At 37.5% G+C, this 16,707-nt stretch overlaps 1 protein-coding gene across 2 annotated transcripts in view; it reads left to right on the top strand.

The window, feature by feature from the left end:
- Positions 1-16,707, top strand: part of TRPC4 (transient receptor potential cation channel subfamily C member 4) — a 370,139-nt gene that overhangs the window by 341,138 nt on the left and 12,294 nt on the right. For both annotated transcript variants that reach the window (XM_054720360.1, XM_008159223.3), the window contains 2 exons: positions 3,154-3,349; positions 8,297-8,491. In XM_054720360.1, the coding sequence (XP_054576335.1) occupies positions 3,154-3,349; positions 8,297-8,491 (391 nt within the window). The remainder of the gene's footprint in view (positions 1-3,153; positions 3,350-8,296; positions 8,492-16,707) is intronic.

Here is a 16,707-nt window from a genome sequence, read left to right as displayed (position 1 = left end):
TTTGTTGTCTTTTTACGGCATTATATTAAGGTATTAAAATGGTCCTCTTGAAACAAACAATTCTTCATTAAGTTCAGACATTCTTCCTCTTATTCCATTTCTTACAGTAAGTGAAAGAAACTTAACTTTTAATTAAACCACCTAATTCATTCATTGACAGGAGTAAGTGTTCCCTGAAATATTTTAAAAAATAACAAATTTTATTATCTCAGCATTCTTAGACACGATGCTGTCTTACAGCATTCATTACGTGCAATTTAAATAGCCAATGTGGAAATCAATATTGGTAACTTTATTTTTAAAAATATATTTTTATTGATTTTAGGTAGGGAGGGAGAGAGATATATAGAAACATCAATGATGAGAGAGAATCATTGATCAGCCACCTGCCGAATGGCCCCTACCAGAGACTAAGCCACACCCTGGGCATATGCCCTGATTGGGAATTGAACAATGACTTCCTGGTTCATAGGTCGATGCTCAACCACTGAGCCATGTGGGTCAGCTGATAAATTTATTCTTAATCCTCTTACAACTAAAAGCAAAATCAGGTGAAATGACATTTTTCAAAGACTAGGCTTGAGGGTCAATTATTTGTTAACTATTACCAATTACCCTAAGATGGGACAAACTTTCTATGAAAAAGACACATAGTAAATATTTTAGGCTTTTGTGGGCCATATGTTTTCTGTTACAGTTACCTCTGCCATTGTAATACAAAATAAATAATAGGTAATGCATAAATAAATGACTATGGTTGTGTTTCAATAAAACTTTGTTTATGCAGTATGAAGTTTCCTCAAAAAAATAAATATGGAACTACCATTTGATCCAGTGATCCCATTTCTAAGAATATATCCCAAGAAACCCAAAACACTGATCAGAAAGAATGTACATAACCCTATGTTCATAGCTAAGATCTGGAAACAGCCCAAGTGCCCAGCAGTAGATGAGTGGGTAAAAAACCAGTGGTACATTTATACCATGGAATACTATGCAGCAGTAGAAAGAAAAATCTCTTATCTTTTGAGACATCATGGAGGCACCTGGAGAGCATTATCCTAAGTGAAATAAGCCAGTCAGAGAAAGACAAATATCACATGATTGCACTCATATGTGGAATCTAATGAACAAAATAAACTGTTAAACAAAATAGATCCAGAAACATAGAAGCATGGAACAGACTGTGGAATCCCAGAAGGAAGGCTGGTGTGGGTCAAGGGTGGGGGTGGGAGGGAAGAGGGGGAAGGGATGAGATCAACCAAACTCATGGACACAGACAATAGGATGGCCTGGGTCAGGGGTTAGAGCAATAAGGGTTCAATGGGAGAAAAAAAGGGGAGAATATATATATATATATATATATATATATATATATATATATATATATATATAAACTTTCAACAATAAAGATTTTAAAAAATAAAAATAAACTCTAAAAAAAACTTTTTTTATGGACATTAAATGTGAATTCATTCAATTTCATATGTCATAAAATATCACTCTTCTTTCTATGTTTTTTCCAACTATTTGCAAAAGCAAAACACATTTTTAACTCAGCAGTCATACAAAAATAGATTGTGGGTCAGATTTTTCATCTTTGACCTAGAAAACTAAATACAGCTTTCAAAGCTCTTAGGAAAATCAAGTACACCATTTATACTAGTATGATTAAAACAATTTTTAAATTCTTTTTATTAAGTTTAATTTTATAATTACCCTAAATTACCTGTACTTTTTCTTTTGTCATTCACTCATTTATTTATTTTTCTTTTTAATTAAATTTATTGGGGTTATATTTGTTAATAAAATTATATAGAATTTCAAATGTACATTTCTATGATACATTATCTGTATATTGCATTGTGTGCCCTCCACCCAAAGTCAAATCTTCCACCACCACATATTTGACCCCCTTTAGCCTTTACTACCCCCTTATTGTTCTGGTGACCACCATACTGTTATCTGTGTTTATGACTTTTTGTTTGTTTTTCTTGTTTGTTCATTTGTTGCTTTTAGTTTTATATCATACTAGAAGCCTGATTGCACGAAGATTCGTGCCAGAATGGGCCTTCCTTTCCCTGGCTGCCAGCACCACTTTCGCTCTGGCTGGAGCCACCTTTCCGCTCCCACCCGGAGCCGCCTTTCTGCCTTCCTAAGCTGCTCAGAGGCCCCCAACTGCTTGGTGGCCATGTATACAAATTAATCCTCCATATTTGTTGGGTTAATTTGCATACTCACTCCTGATTGGCTGGTGGGTGTTGTGAAGGTCCGGTCAATTAGCATGTTTGTCTATTATTAGGTAAGATGGTTCTTGATTTTTTCTGACTGACTTATTTTGCTTAGTATGATATTCTGAAGATCCATCTATGTTGTTGCAAATAGCAGTATTTCATCTTTTCTTATGACTGAGTAGTATTTCATAATATCTATAATAATAAAAGCAATATGCAAATTGACCAAACGACCAAATAGCAGAAGGACCATCCTGACAACCTTCCAGACAACCACATTATGACATGCATTGGCACCAGGCCAGCCAAGGTGGGTGCAATGCGATTGATTGGGCCTGGCCAACACCCCTGATCGCCCTGCAGAGAGAGGCCTAGGCCACTGGCCAGTGGGCTGTGGTGGGTGGGAGGGGCCTCCTGCTGCAGGGCACAATCGATCACCCCTGCAGAGGGAGGCCCAGACTACCCAGCTGGCTGCACTGAGGCAGGTAGCCTGGGCCCCCTCTGCAGGGGTGATCCATTGCGGAGCCTTGGCCAGATAGGCGGGGCCTACCTCTTTGGGGTGATTGATCCTGGGGCTCCTGGACTGTGAGAGGGCACAGGTTGGGCTGAGCCTCTAGTATATATATATATATATATATATATATATATATATATATATATATATGTTTTTTATCCAATCATCTACCAAATGACCCTTCTGTGTTTCCATATCTTGGCCACCGTAAATAATGCTACAATGAACATAGGGATACATATATTTTGTGATTAAATGTTTTCAAATTTTTTGTATAGATACCCAGTGGAGGACATGTATTTTTAAATTAATTTTATATACATAATAGTATTCCAGTTTTACTGTTATGTCTTTGTATACTGGTTCTATTAATATAGTTATTAGTTCATTTTATCTTTATTCCAGGTTATTTGAGACACTCCAGTCCCTGTTTTGGTCAATATTTGGGCTCATCAATTTATATGTGACCAATGTTAAAGCACAGCATGAATTCACTGAGTTTGTTGGTGCCACCATGTTTGGGACATACAATGTCATCTCTCTGGTTGTCCTACTCAACATGTTAATAGCTATGATGAATAATTCTTACCAACTTATTGCTGTAAGTTGAATAATTTTATTTTAATACAATATTTTACCCTAGAATGCATTGTTCCTAGGTATACTCCCTTCTATCATCATTGTAAATAAGGTCTAGAATTGGCTATTGATAAGACAAAAGTATAATATAAATGGTTAATTTGAAGTTTCTAAGCAGTATTCACCATACTTAACTAGATACTAATTTAGTGTTTTACACATGATTATAAAATAAACTAGATTTATCCTTTCAGATAGTCATTAGCTATGGCAAGAAACAGGTAAGTGCCTTTGGACTTTGCATTGTGTCTCTTCATTTAACCTACAATCTTGATATAAGAAAAACTCAAGCCAGCTTTGCAAGATACAAAAAATAGTCCACAGGAGAATCTGAGGGGGAAAAGTCACAGGATTTTTAGTTTCTTAAAGCCTAGTAAAAGCAATATAAGTGTAAGCCTGAATTCTGTAACAGAATATTGTATATTCTATATACATTGTATAATCAGTATTGTATATCAGAGCTTTAGGATAAAGTATTAAAAAAAGAGTAAAGTTTAATGGTTAAAAGGCAAAAGCAATCATGCAGACCATATCTAAAGCCTGTTTCTCATTCACTCATGTATCCTTTAAACAAATATTTATTGTATATCGAATCTGGAACTCAAACACTTAGTTTAACTTATTTATTCATTCATTCTACAAATTCTTATTGAATACTTACTCTGCTGCCAAGTACTTTTCTAGGAACTAGAAATACAGCAACAAAGAAGATTAAGCCTTTTATCCCTTAGAGCTTACATGTTAGTGATGTTTATCTATAGCCAATCACAGTCGTAATAAAGTAAATAATGCTGGAATGAAATATGTCTTAAGTCTTTAATATTTAGACTTTAGACAAGTATCATTTTATAAGGATAATTATAGGCTTCTCAGTTTCTCCATAAATAACTACAATTATATTGCATTTTGGAATCTATTGTTAAAATTCTGAAATGTTATTATTTTTTGAGAGGCAACATTCTGAATTTTACTTAAACCTGTCACAGATGAAAAACTGCATAAATATAAGAAAAAATACTTTCATTTACTGATTCACAGTCTAACATATTCCCATCTGGATATACCTAGGTCCTGGAATTTACATGTTAATAGCTAAATTTGTGGAGCTTCATTTAAGCATCTTACAAATCTGAAAATTTTTAGATACTCCCTATATATTTGTATCAGAACTTCTGTATTCTTCTAGTCAACACATTTCCCTAATGTGAATTCAATTTTCCAAACTACCCCTTCAAAAACATTAGGAAGCCTCTAAATATAAATCCATAGACAAATTGTATATAAAGTTGCATATAAAATTTTGATTCTATAAAACATGTATTGTGTATGAAGTTTATGAAGAGAACACTATTCAAGAATAGTATGACGTTTTCTTTTTGCTGCTTTGTGGAGTATTAATTCTTACAGAGATGAGAATAAGCTTCAAATCTCTATTTTTGTTTAACCCAAATACTAAAACTACTTGAGAGGAGACCTGCCCCTCAGAAGCTGAACCATGTGTCCTTTATAAGTTCCTGCATATGATGCCTCCTTGGAGCATGAACATGCCAAGTATTTTATTTCCTCCTGTCCTAAAATACCAGAATTTACCCTGAGGGTTTTTTCTTTTGTCCTGCTAGCCCTAACTCAGAGCTTTAGGATAAAGTATTTAAAAATAAAATAAAGTTTAATGGTTAAAAGGCAAAAGCAATCATGCAGGCCATATCTAAAGCCTATTAATCATTCACTCATCTATCCTTTAAGCAAATATTTATTGTGCATCTAATATATGCCAAGTATATGCTTGCTTTTAGGGATACAGAGAATAAGGAAGTCTCTGCTCTCAAGAAAAATGTGATGTAGTAGGGATAAAATAAGTAAATGATTTCAATATTGAGAAAAGGGATTTGCTAATATGATGAAAGTACAGAAGAGAAGGACCATACATGCTGGGGTGGGAGGTAGCTGAGATTGATGGTGGTCGGGGCAGGCTTCCTATGAGAGCAAATAGCTAAGTGAAGCTTTAAATATTGACTAAGTTAGAAGATGGGTAGCAGAAGGTGATTTTTAGTCATCATGATAGTTCAGTTCCAGTTTTTTTTTTTCATTTACAGTTTACATGTATCATTAAATTAGTTTCAGGTATACACCCCAGTGACCAGGCATTACATAATTTAATAAGTGATCACCCTAATAAATCCCATACTCATTTAGCACCACACCTAGTTATTAAAATATTATTGACTATATTCCCTATGCTGTACTTTGCATCCCCATGGCTACTCTGTAACAACTAATTTGTACATCTTAATCCCTTAACCTTTTTTGCCCAGTCCCCCACACCCTCCCATCTAGCAACCAACAAAAATTTCTCTGTATCTATGAGTCTGTTTCTCTTCTGCTTATTCATTTTGTTTGTAGATTAAATCGTTGATAGATATGCATTTATTGCCATTGGGACAACTTTAAGTGTACTGACATTCACATCATGGGGGAGTGGAAGGAGAAGAATGAGAGCAAGAAATTGAATACCTATTTGAATGACAGAAAACTTCCCTAACTTGGAGAAGAAAACATACATATAAATCCAGGAAGTGCAGAGAGTCCCAAATAAGATGAACCTAAAGAAGCCCTCACCAAGACACACTGTAATTAAAATGCAAAAAGTTAAAGACAAAGATAGAATCCTAAAGCAGCAAGAGAAAACAGTTACCTATAAGTAAGCCCCATAAGACTTTCAGCTGATTTCTCAAAAGAAACTTTTCAGGCCAGAAGGGAGTGGTATGTAATATTCAAATGATGAAAGCAAGGGCCTACAACCAAGATTACTCTATCCTGCAAATCTATCATTAAAATTGATGGACATATAAATAGTTTCCCAGACAAGAAAAAACTAAAGAAGTTCATCACCACCAAACCAGTATTGTATGAAAGGTTGAAGGGTCTTCTTGAAGAAGAAGATGGTCAATAATATGAACAATAAAATGGCAATAAGTACATATCTATCAACTGTTCAAGTTTTTCTAACCACTGGAGACTTTGTTTAGACTCTTTCAGAATCACAGGCTTTGTTTAGTAGTAAAATATAATAATGAAATCAAGATCATACTTAATATATGACTCCTTGAGAATCAGGAGGATAAGAAGCTACACATAGGCCAATACTTATTTATTTATTTATTTATTTATTTATTTATTTATTTATTTTTAAAACATGTTTTATTGAAGGGAGAAAGGGAGAGGAATAGAAATATCAATGATGAAAGAGAATGATTAATCATCTGCCTCTTGCATGATCCCTACTGGGAATTGAGCCCAGAACTGGGGCATGTGCCCTGGCCGGGAATTGAACTGGTGACCTCTTGGTCCATGTGTCAATGCTCATCACTGAGCCACACTGGCCAGGCTAAACCAATACTTTAGGTGACTACCTTTTTATTATCTTAAGCTGATTCTACTGAATCCCATTCTCCAGCAAACAAATATACTTTTCTTCATTAATTTAGAATCTGTAAGCTTGTTTAGAAAGAAAGTAAACAAGAGGAACTAGAGGAGAGGAACAGGAGGGAAAATGGGTGGGAAACTGTAGCTTCTGTGCTTCCATCTAATGATTGAAGCCTCCAATCAGACATTTGATAAGCAACAATGGAGGCCATGGATTTTCTAAATATAGTGATTCCTATTGAAAGTACAGTGCCTAGACTAAAATATATATTGTTCATAGTAGAAAGATATATACAACCTATGCATTCATTGGCACACAGAAATTTAGTAATATTATAATGATGTATAGTCTAATATTATCCTACTCTACAATCTGAGTTCCCTTTTATAATAGTAATGGGTTAAAATGAATTATTTTGAATTGTTTAACTGTATGTGTGCCTAGTTTCTAGCACTTCCTACTTCCCAGATTGTCTACTTAATTCAATTTATTGGCTAGTTCAAGAGGAGAATGGCTGCTCTCTAACTAAATGCCATAAATGTTCCTAAGTTTTCCCAGGAGATAAATAAGATCCTATATAATAAAAGCTAATATGCAAATTGACTGAATGGCAGAATGACTGGTGGAATGACCGGTTGCTATGATGTACACTGACCACCAGGAGGCAGACTCTCAATGCAGGAGCTTCCTCCAGCCTGCAGGCCCCAGGCCAGCCAAGGTGGGTGCCAGTGGGTCCCTCCTGATCACCCCGCTAGTTGCCCCACAGCTTGGCCCTGATTGCTGGCTAGGCCGAGCAACCCTACGCATGCACAAATTTCATGCACCAGGCCTTTAGTATAATGATAAATAAATGACAATGAAGGATAACCTTAGGCTTGTGGGTAACCACCAGTCATACTCCTATCTGGTGCCATTTGTCCAGGATTATGTCAATGTTCAATGTTGTGTCATATTCCCAACTCTACATTTGATAGAAGAATTCTCTCTGAGTTTATGTCTATTCCCTAAATGTGGTCACTAATTATTCACATGGAAATGTATCAAGTAATACTTTTCCTGGAAATACCAGGAGGCTAAGCCATGAGCAGCCATGAGGGTGACATTCAGATAAGTAGGGGTTCAAAGTCTTGGATAATATATAAAGCCCTGTTTGTGGCCAGAATCTAATGAAACTGTGCTAATTGCAGCCTTGCTAATTCATCCTTGAGGCATAAGTAATCACTGCGAGTCTCTTTAACATGGAATTAATTTAGATGTCTGTTTCATGGAAGAGGGAAAGATGAAAAGTTACAAGAAAGCTGTGACTCTTACTAGGATAAGCCATCATCTGAAATGTTTAGATGACTATATCCAAGAGTCAGCAGTGTTTTCATGAATGATTAATGTTCCAAGAGCTACACAAGTCAGGTTACAAGCTCTCTGTGATGTTTATCTGACATTAATAATTAAGAAACCTGTCAGCAGTTATCATGTTCTTCTCTTCAGGACCATGCTGATATAGAATGGAAATTTGCTCGAACAAAGCTTTGGATGAGTTATTTTGAAGAAGGAGGTACCCTACCTACTCCCTTCAATGTTATTCCGAGCCCTAAATCTCTTTGGTACCTGATCAAATGGATATGGACACACCTGTGCAAGAAAAAGATAAGAAGAAAGCCAGAAAGCTTTGGAACAATAGGGGTAAGAGCATAACACGTTAGTATTACTCTTTATTTTAATTGTTTTTTAACCAAAGAACTTGTAGGCATATATACATAACTCACAGACACAGACAATAGTGTGTTGAAGGCCTGGGGTCAGGGGCAGGTGTGAGCTAGAAGGGGACAATGAGGACAAAAAGAGGACATCTGTAATACCTTCAACAATAAAGATAAAACAGCAACATAAACCTACATGACAATAATTCAAAAGCATCATCAAATAATAATTTTTTAAAAATTGTATATTTAAATATATTTGTATTTCATATTGAATATTTTCCATTATTCTTAGTGTGTAACATGGGCTCCTTTAAGAGCATATTATGCTTGATAAAATGTTCTCAATTAAATGATTAGATAAATATTATAACTAGAAAATACTGTGTCATATTCAAACACAGTGATTTTGTAACTGGACAACTAAAGAGTCCAGGCTGCCTGTCACTACTTCAGCCAATTTAGCAGAGACAGGGTTGAATCATATATGAGCAATTATTCCAATAATGCTCACCGTATGGGAGAGCAGCAGGTCATCCATAAAAATCTACTCTTCAACCCACCATAAGCAAGCTGCTTCTATTGGGTAGAAGGACAAAGATTATGTGGGGAAGTAGGAATTACAGGCATGGAAAAGTAGGCACAGGATAATCATTACAGGTTACAAGTCATGCAGGCATGGAGCAGGGCGAGGGGAGTCACAAGAAGGCAGGCACCTCTGGGCACTCCGGGACCACAGTATAGGTAATAGGGACTGGGGGTTAGAAAGAGCAGGTGCCTCCCAGACTAGATTGTTTCAGCCACGAGGTTGTAAATATTTCCATAATGACAGGCAGTTCTTGGGAAGGAGGATGAACTGAATTCCAAAGTTAGCTCCCATCTCCCAGGGTGTACAATTCCCAGCCAGGTTAGAATGTGCTTTCTTTAATCAGAACAAAACAATCACGGTTTACAGAGCATGATTAACATTTCTTATTTTATTTCTTGTAACTAATAGCTAGTCCCCAATATTATGTTTCCACCCCTAACATTCCCCACTGCTTTTTTTTATCATCTACCTAATAAAAGAGTAACATGCTAATTGACCATACCTTTGCGACACCCACCAGCCAATCAGGAGTGAGTATGCAAATTAACCCAACAAAACACAGGCACCGAGCACTGGGCAGGACACAGGCATTTCACACCACCCCAGCCACTCCGGGCCTCTGGGCAGCGTGGGAAGGCAGAAAGGCAGCTCAGGGCCAAAGCAGAAAGGCTGCTCTGGCCAGAGCGAAGGTGGTGCTGGCAGCCAGGAGAATGAAGGCCCATTCTTGCACAAATATTCATTCATGCATCGGGCCACTAGTCTCATATATATGAGATTAGGTTTAGATGAAAAATCTCATCCTGCTGGACTATATTTGCTTTTGCCTTGAAAGCAGTTCCCAGGGATAGAATACAGCGAATGTACAATCTTGAAGATGGTTTCCCTAATTTGATGAATGTTGTTTTCTATCAACTGAGAATTGTCAGAAAGATTAAAACAGAACATTTCTTTTAATTCCTCACAACTGCGTTTATGCAGCAACAACAAATAATCTATTGCTGCCCAATTCTCTAGAACTGCTCCCTGACATTTCTCAACTCTTAATGTATCCCTTGAATAGCCCTGGAAGTGGCATTTGGGGCTTTTACCATGCTACAAGCCAGCCAGTTCACTTTTACATTAAGGAAGCCTACCATTACCAGCGTAACAAAAATGTTTAAAGCAATATATTCAGCAGGGCTCCACAGATAGAGATCATTGTTGCAGTCTGGTGCTATGGCCGTGAGAAAGTCTTTTTGGTTGGGACCCTGGGATGTTTCTGAGACATGAGGACAGTCAGTCGTCCTAAGGAACAGGTGTTATTAGCAAGGATATATGAATAGACAGTTACCCCACATATCAGAAACCAACCAGCTGGTAGCTTAGTCTGTCCATTATTATAAGGGATGGTATAATTATCAGAACAATTCATATTATAGTTATTAGATACTAAAAGACAATAAGCACTCCCAGTAAAATGTCTGACATTCACCTCAGGTAACTACTGCAGTGACCTTTAGAGAAAACATCCCTGTATCTTTTTCCCAACAGTGGGTCCCAACAAATAAAGGTCCCAGTATATTACTTTCCTCCCAAAATGAATAGAATGAGTGTAATTCAATATATTAGCAATAGGTATCCCAACTCCTACTAGGCAAGATGTCAAGTTCCATTCTACATAGGTTCCTCAATTGCCAGCTTCAGAGCAGTTGGAGTGGTGAGACACATGTCTCAGGGTCCCATCCATTTCTGCCCCAGTTGGCCTATCATCTTTACTCTTCTCATGTCTGTTTGACTACCACATCCCCCTTCAGGGATCCTGCTCTGAATTCTTTCAGAGAAAAGTGGTACAGGGTTTCTTCTGTAGCTGCTTCAAGCTGAAGAGGGATGAAGTTTTCTTTCAGAGCCAAGACATCCTTGCTCTCTCTCTCAGAGGAGCAATGAAATCTGGGCATGGAAAGAGATGGCAATGGTGTCTATACATGGTATTCCCAGGGTACCAGTAGGGCTTGTAACCTTGTGGGGACAAAGTGTGTTATAAATTTTTGTATTATTGGGGTAAAAGCTAGAGATAAATTCAGGATCCAGTTCAATTCATAGGTAAAAAGTAAAGCTTTGAGTCTAATATTCACAATTGTGTCTTATAGAATCTACTGAAACACAATTACTCCCCCTAAAATCTAAAATCACCCCCATTTTTATTAAGGAGCCAAATTAAGACCAATTGACTTATTGTATTAAATCTAATTTTAATTTGGCCTGATCACTTACATGAACACAATAAGAATAGCAATTGATCATATAGGCCTTTAAATTTTTTTCTTTGCTGGAGTTTCATGATTGAGCTTTAATTAGCCCCTCAGGACAAAGAAGGTGAGCCACTTAGGTGTCATCAGGTTTTCCTGCAGTACCTGCAGACTTGGGTGAATTTCCTCATATTCTTGAGGTTCCCAATGTGCCTTGAGGTTCCTTCCTTGCCATCTCTCAGGAAAGCAAACTTTGTTTCTTACCTGGAAAGACTGCCATGAACCACTGACCAAACAAGGTACCAGGCTATTTCTCCAAGGCTCACTTATTGGCTTCTAAGTCAGTCTTTATTCCTTAAAGCTTTCTGGTGACATCCAGAGTCCAGGCATTTCTCTTTCAGACATGACATCCCATTCAAAGTCTTGGTTCATAAAACGACAATTGGAAACAGGTCTTATAGAATTCATGCAATGAAGCATTTTGCCATGACTCACTTAGTAAGAATTGCCAAATTCTGGAAGGATAAGGTAGGGAGAAAAATACATAATTTACCAAATTGCTTTAAGAAAAGAAGAAAGTTTCCTTATGTCTGAAAAACAAAAAAGATAAAAAATCAGCAATATTTTCCACAAAAGTTACAAAAACTATATAATTCTTTTCAGTTCATTCAGTCCACAATCATTTTTTCGTTTCTCCTGATTTTTTTCTGCCAATACTTTTATAAATCTATATACTCTATAAGAGCTACAATAATTTTCATCCAGTTCAAAGGGGATGATCTGAAAATGTCAGAGTCCTTTCCATGAATCCCTCAGAAGATGAAACATTTTTCCAAATGCATTATAACAAAACGGTGACTATCTGTAAATTTCAAGAAGAAATTTAAAATGACACAATATTCCAGCCTGGCTGGCGTGGCTCAGTGGTTGAGTGTCGACCTATGAACCAGGAGGTTGTGGTTCAATTCCCAGTCAGGGCACATGCCCAGGTTGTGGGCTTGATCCCCAGTGTGAGAGAATGCAAGAGGAAGCCAATCAATGATTCTCTCTCATCATTGATGTCTCTCTCTCTCTCTCTCTCTCTCCTCTCTCTCTCTCTCTCTTTTCCTCTCTGAAATCAATAAAAATATATATCTTTAAAAAGAATAAATAAATAAATAAAATGACACAATATTCCAGAATAACAATTAAGTTATAAATGAAATTATACCAGAGTTATTATTTCTTTATTTGACAAAGTTTCCCATGTACCTTAAGCAGAAAATATTCCTGCATAAGATGAGAAAACAAATTCTTAAGGCCAATTGGAATGACCTAAATCCAATTCTAGGTTAAGAAAAGTTTCTTAAAATTCAAACCCTGGGAAGGTTGAATTTCCAAGGCCAATTGGAATGACCTAAAGCCAATTCTAGGTTAAGAAAAGTTTCTTAAAATTCAAACCCTGGGAAGGTTGTCAAACTTATTTTACCAAAAGGTTATATATCATCCTTATTATTATTATGAAACAGTATTAGATTATTCAATCAAAGTGAAAAAAAGTATTAAACACAACCATAGGCCTAGCAAAACTTAAGTTCCCACAATTAAGAAGGTGGACTTTTTAAGCAATCATGAACCTGATTAATCCTAAATAATAAAGAGGTAATATGCAAATTGACCACCACACCCTCACAAGATGGCTGCCTATGACCAGGCCAGCAGGGGTGTTAGTGAGGAACGACCAAATGACTGAACAAGCAGAATGCGTGGGGCGACCAGGCCAGCAGAGGGGGGGGGCAGTTGGGGGCGACCAGGATGGCAGGGGGGGCAGAAGAGGCTACCAGGCTGGTGGGGGAGGGCAGTGAGGGTGACTAGGCCAGCAGGGGGGCAGTTGGAAGTGACCTGGCCAGCAGGGGGGGCAGTAAGAGGTGACCAGGCTGGCGGGGGAGGGCAGTGAGGGGTGACTAGGCCAGCAGGGGGGGCGGCAGTTGGGGGTGACCTGGCTGGCAGGTGAGCAATTAGGAGCCAGTGGTTCAGGATTGTGAGAGGGATGTGCGACTGCCAGCTTAGGCCTGATAAACCGGCAGTCGGACATCCCCTGAGGGGTCCCGGATTGGAGAGGGTGCAGGTTGGGCTGAGGGGACCCCCCCTCCATGTATGAATTTCATGCACCTGGCCTCTAGTATAACATAATATATAACCATTTACATAATTTATAGGATTTTGCTTTTTGGGCAAAAACAGAAAAGGCTTTTTCTTTTTTACCTTTTAGCATACTAGAAAAGAGTAAACAAATTCTGTATTAGCTTACTTTAGACTCATTTATGACATTAAATTTATTATTCAGATTATCTATAATTTCCTTTTAATATTTTTCTTCACAACACTTCCATAACTTTCACAAACCTTTCTACAACTTTCACAAACCTTCTTATGCATTCCTAAATAACCAGCTTTAGAACTCACTTTCTTTTTTTCTTCAAAATGTATCTCCATGCCTCATTCCTTCTATTACCAAAACCATATAATTTCTTTCCAATTGGTTAGAATTCTTAATTCTCAGAAACCTTAATTTTTAGGTGACCACTAAAAAGTAAACAGCATTCTTTAGATTGGCAAATATATTTACACTTTTGAGAGACATATTTCTATTATAAAACATTCACTAACAATTTAAAGTGTATTTTCTAGCTTTTCTGTAATAAGAGGTCAAAAGTAGGCAAACTCAGATTAATTAATATTTCAGTATCCTGTTATTTCAAAATACCCAGATATTTAATAATTTCTACTTATTAAACCAAAGTTTTAAGTTACCAAGGACTTGACTATGTTTTTTCTTTACAAAGTGGGAGTGGCCCCCTTCCTTGAGAGCACTTCTGCAGGTCAGGCCCTTCTAGGAGAAAACTGGGGGAATTTAGAAGGTTTATTTCCCATAACTTTTTTCGGAGTAGATGTAACAACATGGAATCTTGCATATAAGAAGAGATCTTATCCTATTTCAAAATAAAACAACCCCTAAAGTAAATAGATGAGTATGCCCAATAGGAGAGACTGGGACATTAGCTTTAGAATATTATCTCACACTAGTCCAGCACAGCAAATGACCTTTCGTTCTGAGTGGTACAAGCCTGAACAGCAGATGCAGATGATTCCCAGTGTTCATAAAACAACCCCAAAAGATAAGAAAGCAAACAAAGAACATCCTTAACCAAAGTTACATTACAGACAGACAAAACTCTCACTAGCAAAGCATTTGGATTGGCTGATGTCTTGAGAAGGAGAGCAGGGAGGGTCCCCAATATTAAGAATTCTCAGCAGCTGCTGGGAAGTTCCTGTAATCCATGACACGGGTTCAGCCTGCCACAAGCAGCTGGGGCCCCCAGAAAAGTGGGATGTGCCCCATCTTTAAACAAATAAACCAAACAACAAAGAGTCACAAAATAACAATCAACAGAGACACTCTATGCACCATATTTACAGGCACACACAAGCCCCACAGCTTCACACCATGCTTCTTGTCTGTCCAACCACAAAAACTTCAGAATGCCCTGCATTAAACAACAACAACAACAACAAAACAAAACAAAACACTGAAGCAGAGCAATGTCTCTAGTCCCAGAATGGATCAGACTAAGGGCTCGAATACCAGGCAAGGACCACTAGAGGTCTCTTGCTACCAGGATCTGGTCAGGCTCACCCAGTAAATGCATGCCTTAAAACCAGATGAGAGGCAGCAAATGCTTCTCGTGCCATACAAACATGATTGATTCTTCTGTCATACAGAAATGCTTGATTCAACTTACATATTATGTGAGATGATGAGGATTGCTGAGGCTGGGGCTAGGACTCAAAACAGGAAAATACCTGTCAGTGCTGCAAATAAGAGTCCGGACCTCAGCCCCAGGAACCCCCAGTCCAGGCAGCAAGCGGGATCACCAGTGTTCACCCCAGAGGAGTCGCTCGCTTACATCCCACCAGAGTCGCCAGATTATATAACCTCACAACCAAGGGGTCTGGGCTGCTTGTCACCACTTGAGCCAATTAAGCAGAGACAGGGTTGTATCATATATGAGTGTTTATTCCAATACTGCCGGCAGTATGGGAGAGCAGCAGGTCATCCACAAAAATCTGCTCTGCACCCCACCATAAGCCAGCTGCTTTATATTGGGTAAAAGGACAAAGATTACATGGGGAAGTAGGAATTACAGGCATGGGAAAGTAGACATGGGATAATCATTACAGGTTACAAGTCATGTGAGCTCAGGGTGGGCAAGGGTCACAAGAAGGCGGGCGCCTCTGAGCACTCTGGGACCAGATTATAGGTAATAGGGGTTGGAGGTTGTAAAGAGCAGGTACCTACCAGACTAGATTGTTTCAGCCATGAAGTTGTGAATCTTTCCATAATAATAGGCAGTTCTTGGGAAGGAGGATGGACTGCATTCCGATGTTAGCTCCCATGTCCCAGGGAGTACAACTCCCAGCCAGGTTAAAATGTGCTTTTTCTAATTAGAACAAAACATTCATGGTTAACAGAGCATGATTAATGTTTATTATTTTATTTCTTATAACTAATAGCTAGGAGAATATTATGTTTCTTCCTCTAACAATTTCAGAATGTGTTTAATTGTCCAACATTTTGCTTCTACTCTCAATCATATTAAATGTCGAGAAGTTGTGTTTGTAAAAAAACATTAGGACGGCTCAGAACCATGTTTCTCTTATACTGGAAAATTGTACTTCCTTTGAAAAATGTTACTGGGAAGCAGAATGTGCTTTCTTTAATCAGAACAAAACATCATGGTTAACAGAACATGATTAATATCACTCATAATTACAGTTGGTCCCCAATATTCTATTTCTGCCCTGAACACACAGGAAGATAATTAAAGATTAACTGTGATGTCAAACCATTTCTTTACCTTATCCATGTTAATTTTACTAACCTTTGGATATCTTTATGCTTCGGGAATTTATGACAAACTAAATAAATATTGTGAGTCATGTCTCTCTTCTTCAGCCTCATCCCACTCTCAATCCTGCCTCTTCTCTACCAAGCTATGGTTTTGGGCAAGCACCAGCCTAACCAAACTCAATGAATGTTATATGTTTACTCTTTATCTAGACTCTATTTCCAGAATGAGGTTATATTATTTTGGTTTGCATACTCATAGTTGAGTTTTATATATTTACATTTTAGATGAAAATAAATAGTACATATTATTTGTAAGAAAAATATAAGATAAATGAAAGCCAAATTAAGAAGATTCTAATAATAACAGGAGTTAAATGAGAATCAAAAAGTAATTTCTTTTGCTCTGAATTCCTTTTAGTTTGGATAATCTTTCTGATAGTTATTTGTATAAACATGAAGACAAGGGGATATACACATATTCATTAATAAGAAGG

This window comes from Eptesicus fuscus, chromosome 8 (assembly GCF_027574615.1).
Source record: "Eptesicus fuscus isolate TK198812 chromosome 8, DD_ASM_mEF_20220401, whole genome shotgun sequence".
NCBI lineage: Eukaryota > Metazoa > Chordata > Mammalia > Chiroptera > Vespertilionidae > Eptesicus > Eptesicus fuscus.
This window is presented reverse-complemented; position numbering and strand designations above follow the sequence as displayed.